Genomic DNA, 18,899 nt, shown 5'->3' with positions numbered 1-18,899 from the left:
CCCGAGGTTTCTGCGCAGAGAAGCTCCTAGTCCCTGGGAAGACTGATGATGACAAGGACCTTCCTCCAGAGCCGACAGAGAAAGCCTTCCCCTGGAGCTGACGCCCTGAATTTGGACTTCTAGTCTACTAGACTGTGAGAAAATAAATTTCTCTTTGTGAAAGCCATCCACTTGTGGTATTCCTGTTGGAGTAGCACTAGGGAACTAAGACAATATCTAGGAATAAATTTAACCAGGGATGTGAAAGTCTTATACAATGAAAATTATAAAACACCGCTGAAAAAGACTAAAGAAGACCTAAATAGATGGAAGGATGTTCCATGTTCGTGGATTGGAAGACTTAATATTTTAGTCGAGGTGTCAATACTACCCAAAGCAATCTACAGATACAATGCAATTCCAATCAAAATTCCAACAGCATTCTTTACAGAAATAGAAAAACTAATCCTCAGTTTTATATGGAAAGATAAGAGACCCCAAATAGCCAAAGCAATTTTGAAGAAGAAAAAAGTAAGAGGCTTCACACTTCCTGACTTCAAAATATATTAATAGCTACAGTAATCAAAGCAGTCTGACACTGGCTTAATGATAGACACATAGACCAATGGAATAGAATTGAAAATCCGGAAAGAAATACAAACATCTGTGGTCAATTGATTTTTGACAAGGGTATCAAATCCATTCAATGGAGAGGAGCAGTCTATTCATCAAGTGGTGCTGGCAAAAGTAGATTTCCACATGTAGAAAAATGAAACAAGAGCCATACCTCACACCATACACAAAAACTAATTCAAAATGGATCAAGGACCCAAATTTAAAATCTAAAACAATAAAGTTCTTGGAAGAAAATATAGGAGTAAAGCTTCGGGACCTAATTTTTTTCAATAATAGATTACCAAACACAATAGCAAATGCATGAGCAACAGAAAACAAAATAGATAAGTGGTATCTCATAAAAGTTGTATACTTATGTTCATCAAAAAACTATATCAAAAGAGTAAAGAGAAAACCTAGAAACTGGGAAAAATTCTTTGGGAATGATATAACTATTAAGGGTCTAATATGTATATAGAAAAGTTCTACAGCTTAACAACAAAAAGACAACCCAATCAAAAGCTGGGCAAAGGGAGGCGGGGCAAGATGTCGGAGTAAGTATGCGCTCCCGTTTATCTCCCCAGCAACTATCCCACTGAACAGTGAAAAAAAAAAACAAACACAGACAGATCTCAGAACTCTGGAAGGCAGCTAAAGTGTTGGAGAGTCAAGCTGAGTCCAGAAGCAGGGGAGAGGAGGAGTAGGGGCAGCATAGAAGCTGGGAGATTCTAGCCACAGGCACCTGAAGGACTTGGCTCATTGTGGCCATTTTGTGATAGGGACAGGTAACATCCCGAACAAAGAACATAGGATGTGAGCTAAACTGAGGAAGCAGTGGCCCAATTTTTAAGGTGGCACAGATTGTCTGTGGAAGTTCACAGGCTGCACACTTGGGAAGGGGCAGTTGTAGACCAAGATTCTGCGAGTGAGTGTTGTTGAATCTCACTGAGACCTAAGGTGGACAGGCTCTAGGACCTAAACAAACAGAAGAGCAGCATGACACATCCTTCAGCCAGGGCGAGAAAAATACTTCAGATAGGCATCGCAGAGAAAAATAAATGACTTCCTGCCCACAGCAAGACACCCATGGGAGAGCCTGTACAGTGGCTCCCGTGAGGGAAGGACATAAAGCGCTCCCCATCTTTTCCTCAGGAAAGCTGAGCCCCACCACTTATGTTCATATCTGTGGCCAGCGAAAACCCCCATGCTTGCGCATTGAGCTGCAGAGCCTCAGACATCTGAAACCCCACATAAGGGAGTGAAAAAACCAACCACAGGGGTACACTTAGGGCCACAGCCAAAACATCGGAAGACACACCAACAAAGTCAGCCATCTCAGGGAAAAACAGCCAGAATAAGCACCTAGAGACATAAGCACCCAGATAAATACTGCAGACCGAATTCCTGACTCATTACTGAAAAAAACCTAAGGACAAGAGTGCCCTTGGGAGAAGATAGGGGAGCTAAATCTAACAAGTATAATTCTCTTATAAATCAGAAAACTTAGAAATTAAAATATTTGAAAAAATATAAATATATCTCATTAAACAAAAATTAGTAAAACACACAAAATCGCAAGAGAAGAAGGACCAATCGAAAGGAAAACATGAAGAAGAGAATATTTTTCCTATGGAGACCAGGTTAATGGAAAAAATAGAAAACTTTCAGACAATGGTGTTAAATATGGTTAAAGAAAGCAAAAAACTCACAGAAAACTAATGGAGGTCAGGAAACAAATTGAGGAACAAAATGAGAAAACCAATAAGTAAATTGAAAACATTAAAAAAAAAGAATTACTGAAACTGAAGGATAAAGCAACTGAATTAGAAAATGCAAGAGAAACACTCAACAATAGAATCGAAAAGACAGAAGATAGAATAAGTGAACTAGAAGACAGAGTAACTGAACTTGTTGAGTCTCAAGAGAGACAAGCGAAAAGAACAAAGGAAAGTGAACAAAGCCAAATGGAAATATAGGATTCAGTTAAGAAATCTGACATTAGAATTATTGGAATTCCAAAGTACTATGACAATAAAGGCATAGAAAGAATTTTCTAAGAGATAATCATAGAGAATTTCCCAGACCTGCACAGAGAACCAAGCCTGCAAATACGGAAGTTACACAAACGCCAGTTAGAAGAAATACAAAAAGATCCACCCCAAGCCATATTCTAATAAAGTTCCTGAAAACTAAAGACAAGGAAAGAATTCTGAAAGCAGCAAGAGTAAAACACAATATGACATATCAAGGGTTGTTCATAAGAATCAGTGTGGTTTCTCCCAAGAAATTCTAGAGGCCAGAAGACATGGGGCGACATATATAAAATATTGAAAGAAAAGAATTGCCAACCAAGAATTCTTTACCCAGCAAAGTTGTCATTCAAAAATGAGGGAGAAATCAAGATATTCCCAAATAAACAGAAGCTCTGGGAATTTGCCACTTACAGACAATCTCTGCAAGTATTACTCAAGGAAGTTCTCCAAAGGGAAAGGCAAGAACATTAAACAAATAGTCAAATCTGTACATGGGGGGAAAATAAGAGAGAGATCTTCAAAAAACTCAACAACATGGGCAATTGTAAGGACCAAGTATAAGACATTTTCAGGGAATGAAGTCAGTAATTTAATCATGCAAACAATACAACATCAGGTTCACAAAAAATAGGAACAAAGTAAACCTATTGGATATAGCATGTACAATGATGTTAAGGGAGACTCAGAAACATCAAGAATAGATTTAATAAGTTAATGTTGTATGTTCCTTGGTGTCCATATGATAAATGTCACAATTGCAAGTTGTATAATGTAATATGTGTGGTAACCACTAAGAAATCACCTAGAAGAAAAGAAGGAAGAAATAAAAAAGACTCATCACAAGAAAGCAGCAAAACCCAGTAACAGAAGAATGAGAATAAAAAGACAAAGAATATATGAAACACTCAAAAAACTAGCAAAATGAGGTAGGCACTTTGTTTTCAATAATAACGTTAAATGTAAATGGTCTAAACTGTGCATACAAACAGAAGAGAGTGGCAGAATGAATTAAACAAAAATGATCCATCCTTTTACCGTCCATGAGAAACACACCTAAGACATAAGGACACAAACAGACTGAAAATAAAAGGATGGAAAAAATATCCCATGCAACCAGTAAACAAAAAAGAGCAGAGGTGGCCATACTGATATCAGATAAAATCGACTTTAAATCAAAATCTATTACAAGAGATAAGGAAGGACATTGCATAACAATAAAGGGGTCAGTCCAGCATGAAGACATAAAAATTATTTATGCACCTAATATCAATGCTTCAAAATACATGAAATGAATACTCATAATATGAAAGGGGAAATACACAACTCCACAATAATAGTTGCAGACTTTAGCACACCATTTTCAATTCTAGACAGAACATCGAAACAGAAGATCACTAAGGACTTTGGAAACTTAAAATCTTAAGCCAATTTGAACTAATGGACATATATAGAACACTCTACTTATCACCTGGAGTCAAGCTTTCAGGACCTTCATTTGCTGATGTGGCATCACTCAAAATGAGAAGAAACAGCTGCAAACATGCATTAGTAATCGGAACGTGGAATGTACAAAGTATGAACTTAGGAAAGTTGGAAGTTGTCAAAAATGAAATGGAGTGAATAAACATCGATATCCTAGGCATTAGTGAACTGAAATGGACTGATATTGGCCATTTTGAATTGGACAATCATATGGTCTGCTATGCTGGGAATGAGAAATTGAAGAGGAATGATGTCACATTCATTGTCAAAAAGAACATTTCAGGATCTATCCTGAAGTACAGTGCTGTCAATGATAGGATAATATATGTATACCTACAAGGAAGACCAGTTAATACTATTATTCAAACTTACGCACCAACCACTAATGCCAAAGATGAAGAAATTGAAGATTTTTACCAACTTCTGCAGATTGAAATTGATCAAACATGCCATCAAGATGCATTGATAATTACTGGTGATTGGAATGTGAAAGTTGGAAACAAAGAAGAAGGATCAGTATTTGGAAAATATGACTTGATGATAGAAACGATGCCAGAGATCACATGATAGAATTTTGCAAGACCAATGACTTATTCATTGCAAATACCTTTTTTCAACACCATAAATGGTGACTCTACACGTGGACCTGCCAGATGGAATACACAGGAATCAAATAGACTACATCTCTGGAAATGATGATGGAGAAGCTCAATATCATCAGTCGGAACAAGGCCAGAGGCATACTGCAGAACAGACCATCAATTGCTCATATGCAAATTCAAGTTGAAGCTGAAGAAAATTAGAGCAAGTCCACGAGAGCCAAAATATGACCTTGGGTATATCCTACCTGAATTTAGAGACCATCTCAGGAATAGATTTGATGCATTGAACACTAATGATGAAAGACCAGATGACTTGTGGAATGACATAAAGGACATAATAACACAAAGAAAGCAAGAGGTCATTAAAAAGACAGGAAAGAAAGAAAAGACCAAAATGGATGTCAGAAGAGACTTTGAAACTTGCTCTTTAACGTAGAGTAGCTACAGCAAAAGGAAGAAATGATGAAGTAAAAGGGCTGAACAGAAGATTTCAAGGGGTGGCTCGAAAAGACAAAGTAAAGTATTATAATGACATGTGCAAAGACTTGGAGTTAGAAAACCGAAAGGATAGACACGCTCGACATTTCTCAAGCTGAAAGAACTGAAGAAAAAATTCAAGCCTTAAGTTGCAATAGAAGGGTTCTATGGGGAAAATACTAAACGATGTAGGAAGCATCAATAAAAGATGGAAGGAATACACAGAGTCACTATACCAAAAAGAATTGGTCAGTATTCAGCCATTTCAGGAGGTAGCGTATGATCAAGAACCAATGGTACTGAAGGAAGAAGTTCAAGCTACACTGAAGGGAATGGTGAAAAACAAGTCTTCAGGAACTGACAGAATAGCAACTGAGATGTTTCAACAAATGGATGCAGCGCTGGAGGTGCTCACTTATCTATGCCAGGAAATTTAGAGGACAGCTGCCTGGCCAACTGAATGGATGAGATCCACATTTGTGCCCATTCCTAAGAAACGTGATCCAACAGAATGCAGAAGTTATCGAACAATATAATTAATATCACACACAGGTAAAATTATGCTGAAAACCATTCAAAAGAGACAAGGAACTGCCAGAAATTCAAGCCAGATTCAGAAGAGGATGTGGAACGAGGAATATCGTTGCTGATGTCAGATTCATCATGGCTAAAAGTAGAGAATACCAGAAAGATGTTTACCTGTGTATTATTGACTATGCAAAGGCATTTGACTGTGTGGATCATTATAAATTATGTTTAACATTGCAAAGAATGGGAATCCCAGAATACTTAATTGCACTCATGTGGAACCTGTACATAGACCAAGAGGCAGTCCTTAGAATAAACAAGGGCAATACTCTGTGATTTAAAGTCAGGAAAGGTGTGTGTCAGGGTTGTATCCTTTCACCATACTTATTCAATCTGTATCCTGAGCAAATAATCCAAGAAGCTGAACTATATGAAGAAGAACAGGACATCAGGATTGGAGGAAGACTCATTAACAACCCGCGATAGGCAGATGACATAACCTTGCTTGCTGAAAGTTAAGAGGACTTGAAGCACTTACTGATGAAGATCAAAGACTACAGCCTTCAGTATGGATTATATCTCAACATAAAACAAAAATCCTTACATTTGGACCAATAAACAACATCATAATAAATGGAGAAAATATTGAAGTTATCAGAGACTTCATTTTACTTGGATTCTTAGTCAACGCCCACGGAAGCAGCAGTGAAGAAATCAAATGACGTATTTATTGCATTGGGCAAATCTGCCGCAAAAGACCTCTTTTGAGTGTTAAAAAGCAAAGATGTTGCTTTGAGGATTAAGGTGCGCCCGACCCAATCCATGGTATTTTCAGCTGCTTCAGATGCATGTGAAAGCTGCACAATGAATAAGGAAGACTGAAGAAGATTTGACAGCTTTGAATTATGGTGTTGGCGAAGAATATTGAATATACCATGGACTGTCAGAAGAATGAACAAATCTTTCTTGGAAGAAGTACAGCTGGAATGCTTCTTGGAAGTGAGGATGGTGAGACTTCGTTTCACGTACTTTGGATATGTTATCAGGAGGGACCAGTCTCTGGAGAAGGACATCATGCTTGGTAAATTAGAGGATCAGCGAAAAAGAGGAAGATCCTCAAAGAGATGGATTGACACAGTGGCTGCAGCAATGGGCTCAAGTATAACAATGGTTATGAGGATGGCAGAGGACCGGGCAGTGTTTCGTTCTGTTGTACATAGTGTGTCGCTATGAATCAGAACCGACTCAGTGTCCCCTAACAACAACAACACCCATCATCAGAGCAATACACATTTTTGTGCAGCACGCGTGGATCATTTTCTAGAATAGACCATATGCTAGAACACAAAACAAGTCTCAAGAAATTCAAAAAGATTGAACTCTTACAAAGTATCTTCTCTGACCGTAACGGTATGAGGCTAAAAGTCAACAACATGAAAAATAGGGGGGAAAAATAACTACGTAGGATCTAAATAACACACTACTGAAAAAATACTGTAGTGATATAACAATAGATACATAGACCAATGTAATAGAATTGAGAGTCCAGAAATAAACCCATACATATATGGTCAACTGATTTTTGACAGCAGTGCTAACTCCATTTGATGGGGAAAGAAGAGTCTCTTCAATAAATGACGTTGGGAAAATTGGATTTCCATATACAGAAAAATGAAACAGGACCCATGCTTCACACCACACACAAAAACAAATTCAAAAGGATTGAGGACCTAAATATGCAAACTAAAACCATAAAATCCTTTGAAGAAAATGCAGGGGCAAAGCTGTCAGACCTAGCTTTTAACAATGTATTGTCTAATATAATAATAAAAGCACAAAAAGCAAAACACAAAATAAATGGGACCTTGTAAAACTTAAAAGTTTTGTTCATCAAAAGACTTTACAAAAGAAGTGAAAAGGCAAGTTACTGACTTGGAGAATATCTTCAGAAACTATATATCCAATAAAAATCTAATAACCAAAATATATATAAAACTTTGACAACTTGCCAACAAAAAGACAAATAACCCCATCATAAAATGGGCAAAGGACTTGAATAGACATTTTACCCAAAGAGGACATTCAAATGGCCACCAGTGACATCAGAAAGGTGCAAATCAAAATCATAGTGAGATACCGTTCCTATGAATCGCAATTGACTCAATGACAACAAGCTTTTTTGGTTTAGGATGGCTAAGATTTAAAAAAAGAAAATAAATGTTGGCGAAGATGTGGGGAAATTGGAACCATTATTCATTGCTGGTGGGAACGCAAAATGGTACAGACGTTGAAAATGGTGTGGCTGTTCCTCAGAAAACTAAAAAATAGTAACTACCATATGATCCAGCAATTCCACTCCTAGGTATATGCCCAGAAGACTTGAAAGCAAAGACTCAGACAGAGACTTGTACACCAGTGTTTATTGCAGCACTATTCACAATAGCCAAAAAGTGGATACAACCTATATGCCCATCAGCAGATGAATAGATAAACAAAAATGTGATACATACATACAATGGAATACTACTCAGCCAGTAGGAGAATTGAAGTCTTGATACATGCTGCAACATGGATGGAGCTTGAAGACATTATGCTGAGTGAAATAAGTCAATCACAAAAGGACAAATATTGTATGACCTCACTTATATAAAAAGACAAGAAAAGGCAAATGTATAAAGACCAAAGTTTATTAGTGGTTACCAGCGGTGGGAGGGAGGGAAAAAGGAGGGGTTAACGGGAATGGAAAAATCTCATTGATTAAGGGTAGAGTTGCACAGCCAATTATTGTAATTGTTGTCAGTAAGTTGTACACCTATAAAAAGTTTTGTTGGCAAAAGTTGTGTGACAGATATAGTTACAACAATGACAAAAAAAAAAGAGTAGCTGCTGAGGCTGCTTATCTACAACCAAATACTTCATGGGATTTGATTTCTTGGTTTTGAGTTTTATGGTCATGGTTTCATGGGACATGCCAATTAATTGGCCTAATAACATGTTTAGTGCTTCCATTCTGTCTCCTAATTTGTTGTGTAGTGCCTGGGGTCTTGAAAGCTTGCAAGCAGTCATCCAAAACACAACAATTGGTCTCTATTTGCCTGGAACAACAGAGGAAGGAGAGTCAGGAATAGGAAGAGGATATGGAATGTGTGACTGCTTGTCTCCATGAACAACTGCCTCCTTTTCCATGACACTAGAAGAACTGGATGGTGCCTAGCTACTGTTGCTGAACATTTTGATCAAAGATTCCAGAGAATTATTCTGATCAAATGGGGAAAAATGCAGAATAGAATTTTAAATTCCAATAGACTCCAGACTTGCTGGAGCTGTGGAAGGTAGATGAACCCTTGAAACTATTGCCCTAAGATTATCTTTAAACCTTAGACCAAAAATATCCCCTAAAGTCTTCTTAAAACTGAACAGTAGTTTAGCTTAAGTAGTAAAAAAAAAAAAAAAGTCTGCCTTGATCATTATGGTCTTTTAAGAACTGTCTACATAGGATCAAACTGACAACAGCAACTCAGAAGATTAGATAGGAACTTTAGGGGGAAGTGAGTTTATGTAAATTGAGGAGGAACAACTCAGAAGGAGGGTTAGAATGGTTTTACAGCTTGAAGAATTTAATGAGTGTTACCGAATTGTTCATGCAGAAACTGTTGAATTGTTGTATGTTTTGCTGTGTATATTCTCAGCCACCACCACAACAAAATAAATAAAATTTTAATAAAAGAAAAATGAGTTACCAAAACATCTTGGAACATGGATATACCTGTTAGTCATTATATTGAGCAAAGTAAGTCAATCACAAAAAAATAAATATTATATATTCTCACTTTTATGAAATGACATGAACAAGTAAATATACAGAAACTCATGTTCATTAGTGATTACCAGGAATGGGAGAGTAGGGGACAGGGAGACTAACTTTCTAGATAGTAGACACTTGTTATTTTTGGTGATGGGAAAGGTTATACTGAATGAGGGTGAAGTGTACACAGCTTGATGAAGGTAAACAATGTCACTAAAAAGTACACAAGAAAAAAGGACCTATTGGTAATTGCTATGGCGTATATAATTTAGAAACAACAGGAAAAACAACCAAAACTACATGTTCCGGTGTATATGTATGTACACAGGCATATACATGTGTAGGTATGTATATATGTGTTTGTGTATATAGGTATATGCATATGTATGTGCATGTATGTAACTGTATGCACATATATTCATATGTATAAGAAAGCATATAGGGGGCACAGTTATGGATACTTCTTAGACATATCCAAACACCTCGTGGAATTGGATTTTCTAGGTTTGAAGGATTAGGAGCATAGTTTCATGGGACATCTTAGTCAATGGGTATAATATAGTTCATAAAATTATGTTCTACATCCTATTTTGGGGAGTAGCATCTGGGGTCTTAAAAGCATGCAATCGGCTATCTAGTTAGTGGTCTCTACTGGTCAGGAGCAAAAGAGAAAGAAGGAAACCAAAGACACAAAGAAGAAACTAGTCTATAGGACAAATTAGTCTGCACAAACCAAGGCCTCATCTACCCTGAGACTGGAAGAACTAGATGGTGCCTGGCTACCAATACCAGCATTCTAATCAGGGCCACAACAGATGGACCCTGAAAGAATGGGAGTAAAATGTGGAATAGAGCCTCAAATTTCAAAAAAAGAAAGAAAACCAGGCCTACTGGACTGGTTGAGACTGGAGGACTCCTCTAGACTATGTTCCTGAGATACTCTTCAAACCTCAAAGTGAAACTAACCCCTGACGTCACCTTGTAACTAAATGATAAATTGCCTCAAAAAATAATGAATTTCACCTGTAAGTACTGAGCTCCTTTAACGAATCACCTATATGAGACCAATGGTCTACAGTTCAAAACAAACATGAGAATATAAGGGGGCATGGAGACTAGATTAATGGAAATGAACAACTAGAGTGGAAATGATGAGAATGTTCATGCATTGTGAAGAAAGTATCCAATGTCCCTGAACAAGTTATGTAGAAATTGTTGAATGGGAACCTAAACTGCTGGGTAAACTTTCACCAAAATCACAATAAAATATTATCTTAAGAAAGTTAATAAGAGATCAGTGTATAAATAGCTACCATTTATTGAGTACCTTTTCTGTGTCAAAATCTATCCTAGCTGTTTACATACATTAATTAGCCCTCACAACAACCCTGATGGTAAGTGTTATTATCCTCCTTTTACTGATGTGGAAACTGAGTCCCAGAGAACTTAATTATTAAGATTAGTTAATGTTGGTTACTTGCCATTTGCCAGGCTCTGCATTAGCTCATTTAACCCTCCCAACAATCCTATGGGGCTAGAAAACAGGCCATTTCAGTGACAGTTTGCTTAAAGTAATTCCCCATTTACTGAGTGTATCAAGTATACTTATTTACCAAAAACTTTTTCCTTTTTAACTATTTATAAGATTTATTTCAGCAGTTTGTACTGGTTAATATTGTTTACCATGTGTAACAGGATTAAGTGACTTTTGAGGTTTTTTTTTTTTGACTCCCTTTATTCTTTTAATGAAGGAACACTGGTGTCACAGTGGTTAAGTGCTCGGCTGCTAACCAGAAGGTCAGCGGTTTGAACCCACCAGCTGCTCCATGGGAGGAAGATGTGGCAGTCTGCTTCCATAAAAATTTATAGCCTTGGAAACCCTATGGGGCAGTTCTACTCTCCTATAGAGTTGTTATGAATTGGAATAGACTAGACGGCAATGGGTTTGGGTTTTATTCTTTTAACAGCTTTCTTGAGGTATAATTTACATACCATAAAATTAATCCATTTTAAGTATACAATTAAATGACTTTTAGTAAATTTACAGAATTTTGCAACTATTGCCAATTTTGGAACATTTCTATCAACCCGAAAAGCTCCCTCATGCCCATTTGCAGTCAGTTCTCATTCTCATCTTAAGGCACAGGCAACTATTAAATCAATTTTCTGCCTCTATAAATTTGCCTTTTCTGGACATTTCATATAAATGGGATCATACAATATGTGGTCTTTTGTGTCTGGCTTCTTTCACTTATCGTAAAGTTTTTGAGGCTCATCCATGATATAGCACGTATTAGTTTTTTCCTCTTTGTTGCTTAATAGTTTTCCATTGCATGGATATATCACATTTTATTTATCCATTTGCCAGTTGCTGGTCATTTGGATTGATTCCATTTTTTTTTTTACTTTTATGTATATTGTTGCTATGAACATACTTATACACGTATATTTTCATTTCTCACCTAGTGGTAAAATTGTTGGGTCATATAGTACTTTATATTTAACTTTTTAAGAAATGGTCAAACTTTTTCCCAAGTGATTATACCATTTTTACATTACCACCAGCAGTGTATGAATTTTTCCATATATTAGCCAATGCTGTTATTGTCTGTCTTTTTAATTATAGCCATTCTAGTAGATATAAAGTGGTATCTCATTGTGGTTTTGATTTGCATTTCCCTGATAAATAATGATGTTGAGCATTTTTTCATGTGATTATTCACCATTTGTATATCATCTTTGGAGAAATGACTATTCAGATCTTTTGTCCATTTTTTAGTTGGGTTACTTGTCTTATTATTAAATTCTAAGAGTTCTTAAATATCCTGGGTGCAAGTCCTTAACCAGATATATGATTTGCAAATATGTTCTCCCAGTGTGTGGCTTGTCTTTTCATTTTCTTAATGGTGTCTTTTGAAGCACAGAATTTTTGAATTTTGCCTAATCCCAGGCCACAAGGATTTTGTCCTATGTTTTCTTCTACAAGTTTTATATTTTCAGCTTTTCTATTTAGATCTGTGATCCATTTTGAGTTACATTTTATGTATGGTGTGAAGTAAGGGTTCACATTCATTTCTTTGCATGTGGATAGCCAGTTGTTTCGGTACCATTTGTTGCAAAGACTATCCTTTCCCCACTGAATTCCCTTGGCCCCTTTGTCAGAAATCAATTGATCATAAGTTTAACGGTTTATTTCTGGACTCACAGTTCTGTTTTATTGATCTTTATGTCTATCCTTATGCCAGTATCACGCTGCCTCGATAACTGTAGCTTTATAGTAAGTTTTGAAATTGGGTAGTGTAAGCCCTCCAACTTTTGTTCCTCTTTTTCAAAATTGTTTTGGCTAGGCTAGGTCCTTTGCATGTCCATATACGTTATAGGATCAGCTTGTCAATTTCTACCAAAAAGCTGGGTGGATTTTGATAGGAATTGCATTGACTCTGTACAGTCAGTTTGGGGAGAATCGTCATCTTAACAGTATTGAGTGTGACTTTTTTTATGTTCTCCTTCCTTTTATCTCCAGTACCAAGAGGATGAAGAGCTTATCCAAGTCTCGGCGAGCCAAGATCGCAAAGAAGGCAGACAAGGCTAGACTGGTGACAGAACAGGTGATGGAAGATGAATTTGACTTGGATTCAGAAGATGAACTGCAGATTGACGAGAGATTAGGAAAGGAGAAGACGACCCTGATAATAAGACCAAGTGTGTCTCTTCTTTCTCTTTCCTTCCCTGCCCACTTCATGTTTGTTTTTGGTGCCCTTGTTAGTCTCAAGACCTTAGGCCTGAGCTTGATTTACCAGGCTCTGTAGGCCTCTGAAGGAGCTTTGGTGGTGCAGTGGTTAAAGCATTCTGCTGCCAACCAAAAAAGGTCAGCAGTTTGAACCCACCAGTTGCTCCGCAGGAGAACGATGTGGCAGTCTGCTTCCGTAAAGGTTACAGCCTTGGAAACTTTATGGGGAAGTTCTGCTCTGTCCTATAGGCTCACTATGAGTCAGAATCAACTTGATGGCAGTGGATTTTGTTTTGGGGGTTTTTGGTAGGCCTCTGTCATTTCCTTTATTCTAGAGATTTATTTATAAGCTTATCTCTGACCTTCCAAAATGAATCATCTGTGGTTATTTCTTCCAGGAAAAATAGTCTTATTTTCTTTCCCCTGGATGTTTGGCTCAGATCCTAATCTTAGCTTCATAACAAGTGCATTCCATTGTTTTCTAGAATTTCCTCGGAAGTTGCCCCGTGCGAAGCCTTGCTCTGACCCCAACCGAGTTCGTGAACCAGGAGAAGTTGAGTTTGACATTGAGGTAAGAGCCTGTCTGACAGAAGGCAGATTGTCATTCTTGTTAGAAGAAAAAGAGGCATTCTATGCATTCAATTCCTAAAATATTTACTAAAGAAAGATTGTGTCCTGAATGCTGCTAAGCATATAAATGGAAGATTACAATTTAGTTGAAATATTTTTAAAATCCTTTAATATAGAGTAGAATAAAAGGCAGTACGATGTAACAGAAAGAGTATCAGATTTGGAGCTGTATGACATTACACAAATTATTTAACCTCACTGAACTTCGGTTTCCTTCTCTGTAAAGTGGGAATTATAATACCTACCTTACAAAGATGCTATGGAGATTAAAATGAAAAGATGAAAGAAGAATGAATATTCTGCTGAGTACTTAGTCTGTATACTTGGTGCTCAGAAGCTATTAGTATCACAAGTAAGATTGTCAACCCTGTATTGAGGACTTACAGGACCAACCCTGGGCAGCTGAGGTGATATCCTGTCTCCCCAACAGGAGGACTATACAACAGATGAGGACATGGTGGAAGGAGTTGAAGGCAAGCTTGGGAATGGGACTGGAGCTGGTGGAATTCTTGATCTGCTCAAGGCCAGCAGGCAGGTGGGGGGACCTGACTATGCTGCTCTCACGTGAGTACTGGCTTTGATCTCCCCTTTCTGGGCCGTTGGACCGCAACTCCTACCCCTCAAGGGCTAGGTCAATCAGTCAACCACTTAAAGAGACAAAGAATTATCTGGGACTTTTGAGCTGAAAGAATAAGGTAGACACAAAGCCTGTCCTGAGGAACTTAGTATTTGACACTGATAGAACGTATAGATTTCTTTTAACCTGAGGACTTTAAGGGGAAGTTTGAGCACTTTGGAGGCTGGAAGAGGGGCTAGAAGAGTCATGGAAGGGAGAACTGAGCCTTTTCTGAGTGTTGATTAAAAAAAGGAAAGAATGCAGCATGGGTGAACAAGGTACTCAGTCAGAGCCAAGGGCTTCAGCTCACACCTTTCTTTTTGCCATCTTGTCTGCTGTCTCTGGAGAGACTCGAGGCAAGAAGGACGGGATTTTTGATGAAAACAATCTTTGATACAGTCTTCATCCTTTAGCTTGATTTCTGGTTTTTCACCTTGGATGTTTCTCCCCTTCTTCCTCCCACCCTGACCCCTGAAGCTATTGTCCATCTTCCCTGACTATTCTGATGACTGGTTTCCTCTGACAAGAGAAACTCCCTCAGTGTTTCTCCTCTCTCCCTTGCAGTGAGGCCCCTGCCTCTCCCAGCACTCAGGAGGCCATCCAGGGCATGCTGTGCATGGCCAACCTACAGTCCTCATCATCCTCACCGGCCACCTCCAGCCTGCAAGCCTGGTGGACCGGAGGGCAGGACAGAAGCAGTGGAAGCTCCAGCAGTGGGCTGGGCACAGTGTCTAACAGTCCTGCTTCCCAGCGTACCCCAGGGAAGCGGCCCATCAAGCGGCCGGCATACTGGAGAACCGAGAGCGAGGAGGAGGAAGAGAACGCCAGTCTGGATGAACAGGACAGCTTGGGAGCATGCTTCAAGGACGCAGAGTATAGTAAGGGCAGCTGGGCCCTTGGGTCCAGGCCAGGAGGGTCCCCCAGTCCCAATTTCAATCTCAAACCTTAAGAGAGTCCAGACTGTCATGAGCAAAGGCCTGGCCTTAGGCCTGATACTTAGTTTCTCTGACCCATATTTTCTTTCTTTTTTTCAATCATGGTAAAATATATATAACAAAACAATTAAGCTATATTTTCTTAATCCGTAAAATAGGGATGTTTCACAGGTTGATGTTCTTACACAGCACCTGGCATGTTCTTGCAAAGCACTTGGCACAGTGCCTTGCTCATTGGAGGCCCTCAGGAAATGGTAGCTATTATAATTAGCTATTGTCTATTTTCAGCATTGTCCAACCTTCACTGCTGGTGACTCTTCCTTCTTGCCTGTTTTACCTTCATCACCTGTATCGTGTGTGTTCTGTGTCAGCAGTTCATTCCTTGCAAAGGTTTATAATGTCCTTTCGGTGGACTTTTTACATTTAAGAGATAACTCTTTTTTTTAAGCTAAGATTTATTACCAATGATAAATTTATTACCAATGATATATAAAGCACTTTTTTCTGTAGTGCAGATGACTTTAATGTGGATTTTGTTTTAATATTGTTTTTAAAAACTGTACAAATATGGATAAATGCTCACTGACCAAAATTAGAACAAGACAGAAAAAGCAAAAATTCCCTTTGATGGTACACCCTTCCCCCTATGAGCCCAAATACCTTTGTTATCAGTTTGATGTATACCTTTCAGTTTCATTTATTGTGTTTACACAGAGAGAGAGACAATGAGTGAGTGAGTTTTGTTTAGTGTGTGTGGTTTTACAACTTGCTAGGGTATCTTCTAGCATCAGTACATAGAGATCTACCTGCTATATAGTATTCTATAGCATAAATGTACTGTCATATATGCAACCATTCCCTACTGATTGACATTTAGGTTGTTTCTAATTTTTTTACTGTTACTAACAGTGCTGCAGTGAAAATTCTTATAAATAACCTTTTGTGTGCCACTTAATATTTATCTAGGGTAGACATACTTGCTGGATTGAAGGGTATGTACAAGATAAATGTTAATAGATAGTACCAAATTCCCCTCCAAAGGGGCCAGTGTAAGAGCAGTGTATGAGAATACTTGTTTCTCTACAGCCTTTCCAGAAGTGGATACTGTCAGCCTTTTTAGTTTTTGCCAATCCAGCAGATGAAAAATGGTGTCTCAGTTTTGTTTGTTTTATATGTTTATTGGTTATTCTTTGGGGCCCTGGTGGTGCAGTTGTTAAGCGTTTGGCTGCTAATCAAAAGGTTGGTAGTTTGAATCCACCAGCCGCTCCTTGGAAACCCTATGGTGCAGGCAGTTCTACTCTGTCCTGTATGGTCTCTGTGAGTCAGAATTGACTCAACGGCAGTGGGTTTTGGCATTCTTCATTTCTTACCTGTGACTTACCTATTCAATCTTTTGTCCATTTTTCTATTGCTATGTTTGTTTTTCTAATTGATTTGTAGGAGTTCTTTATATATTCTAGATTTGTTGGAGTGCTTTTTGTATATTCTGGATATTTTTAAAAAATAATTTATTTTAGTCTGCTTTTTTTATTTATGGTATCTTTTAGCATGTAGAAGATTTCAATCTTTAATGGTTTTTGTATTTTATGTCTTCTTTAAACTTGCCTACTTATATTTTCACCTAAAACCTGTATAAGATTTAGAATTTTAGCTCTTTATCTAAAACTAAGATTTATGAATTGTGGGAGGTAAGAATCTAACATTTTTTTCCCATATAAATAGTCATTTACACCAACACCATTTATTAACTAGTTCGTTCATCATTATTCCCATATATACGTGGACTTGTTTTTGTATTCTATTCCCAGTTCTGTCCGTTAGTAGCTCTGTGACCTTGGGCAAGCTAGTTAACCTCTCTGCCTCTCTGTGATAATAGTACCTACCTTATAAGGTTGTTGTGAAGATTAAATGATTTAACATATGTAACGTACTTAGAACAGTGCCCAGCACATGGCAAATGCTGAGTAAGTGTTATATATTATTAATATTATTCTGTTCCATAAAATTAATTTGTTCCTGTGGCAATACCATGTATGTGAGTTACTATAAGCTTTGAGTTAGGGCAGATCCCTTCTGCAGAACTTGCTTTGGAATTGAGGAGAGTGCAGTTGCTCAGCAAACCCATCATTTCTGGACTAATCTGATTGGTCCTTAGTGACCTTCCAAGCTCCCCTGGCCAACCCCCCACACCCCACCTTCAATAGCCAATCACATCATTCTATAGCCAAGACATCTGTACCTGGTTTAATCCGTTCCCACAGAGCAAACAGCTCACTCACCCTCTACTTCCCTCCACCCCTCCCTCCTTTGCCCAGCAACACTGGAAAGGCAGTTTAATAAGAAGAGACCTCCCTACTTGTTCTTATTTTCCCAGATTTTCTGGACTATTATTGAGCTTTTTCTCTTCAGGTTGTCAAATTCCATGAAAGATCCTATTAGGATTTTTTATTAGGATTGCATGGCATTTGTAGATTAATTTATGGAGACTGAAATCTTTTCATCAGAGGCCTTTCTGCTATAATGGAAGATATCCATAGGGTCACTATGAGTCAGAATCTACTCCATGGCACTGGGTTATGCATTGTTGGAAAAGCTCACATTCTGCAAGTGTACATACTAAAAATAATAGGGCTTACAAGACAAAGAGGTTTAAGGGCTGTTATTTGTTATATATTTTGTACTTGTCCTACCAAACTATTAACAGCAGTTACCTCCGGAAAGTAGGATAGGCTTTGAAGCCAAAACACTAACCCAAATAATGACAGTTCCTAATAATAATCCTTGCCCAGTTAGAACCCACTGGCATTTGCACCCAGCATCCTTTGTAGCCTTAAACCCTGGGACTCAGCTTCCTACTCCCAGATGTAGGTCCTTGCGGGCACTTGCTTAAATACCAGCTTCGTCAAATTAAAATCCGATTCAGGGCCTTGTTGTCATTTTTTTTAAAAACACAAGTGGAAATATCTTCACAGCTTTTTATCTGCTCTCTCAGATAGCCTCCTCTCCCAACTCCCAACCCATTGCCGTCAAGTCCATTCCGACTCATAGCGACCCTATAGGACAGAGTAGAACTGCCCCACAGGGTTTCCAAGGCTGTCACCTTTACAGAAGCACGCTGCCACATCTTTCTCCCACGGAGCGGCTGATGAATTCGAGCCACCAACCTTTCAGTTAGCAGCCAGGTGCTTTAACCACTGTGCCACCAGGGCTCCTTCCTCTCCTACCAGAGCTTAATTTTACAGAAAACAGAGCTACTATTTGCCCTTTCTCTGGTGGAAAGCAGTACTGCAAAATTTTTAGCTTTTTTTTTTTTAATTGTACTTTAGATGAAGGTTTACAGAACAAATAGTTTCTCATTTAAGAGTTAGTACACATAGTGTTTTATGACAATGGTTAACAACCCCATGACATGTCAACACTGTCCCCTCTCAACCTTGGGTTCCCTATTACCAGCTTTCCTGTCCCCT

General features: G+C 38.2%; 1 protein-coding gene across 8 annotated transcripts in view; it reads left to right on the top strand.

The window, feature by feature from the left end:
• Positions 1 to 18,899, top strand: part of PHF8 (PHD finger protein 8) — a 127,904-nt gene that overhangs the window by 54,233 nt on the left and 54,772 nt on the right. For 7 of the 8 annotated variants that reach the window (XM_023743068.1, XM_023743070.1, XM_023743072.1 and 4 more), the window contains 4 exons: positions 13,045 to 13,223; positions 13,737 to 13,822; positions 14,312 to 14,445; positions 15,062 to 15,375. In XM_023743068.1, coding sequence (XP_023598836.1) covers positions 13,045 to 13,223; positions 13,737 to 13,822; positions 14,312 to 14,445; positions 15,062 to 15,375 — 713 coding nt within the window. The remainder of the gene's footprint in view (positions 1 to 13,044; positions 13,224 to 13,736; positions 13,823 to 14,311; positions 14,446 to 15,061; positions 15,376 to 18,899) is intronic. The other variant, XM_023743069.1, reaches the window with a different exon arrangement.

The sequence above is a fragment of the Trichechus manatus genome, unplaced genomic scaffold (assembly GCF_000243295.1).
Source record: "Trichechus manatus latirostris isolate Lorelei unplaced genomic scaffold, TriManLat1.0 scaffold00233, whole genome shotgun sequence".
Taxonomy (NCBI): Eukaryota; Metazoa; Chordata; class Mammalia; order Sirenia; family Trichechidae; genus Trichechus; species Trichechus manatus.
The sequence above is the reverse complement of the archived record's forward strand: the minus strand, read 5'-3'. Positions and strand labels throughout refer to the sequence as shown.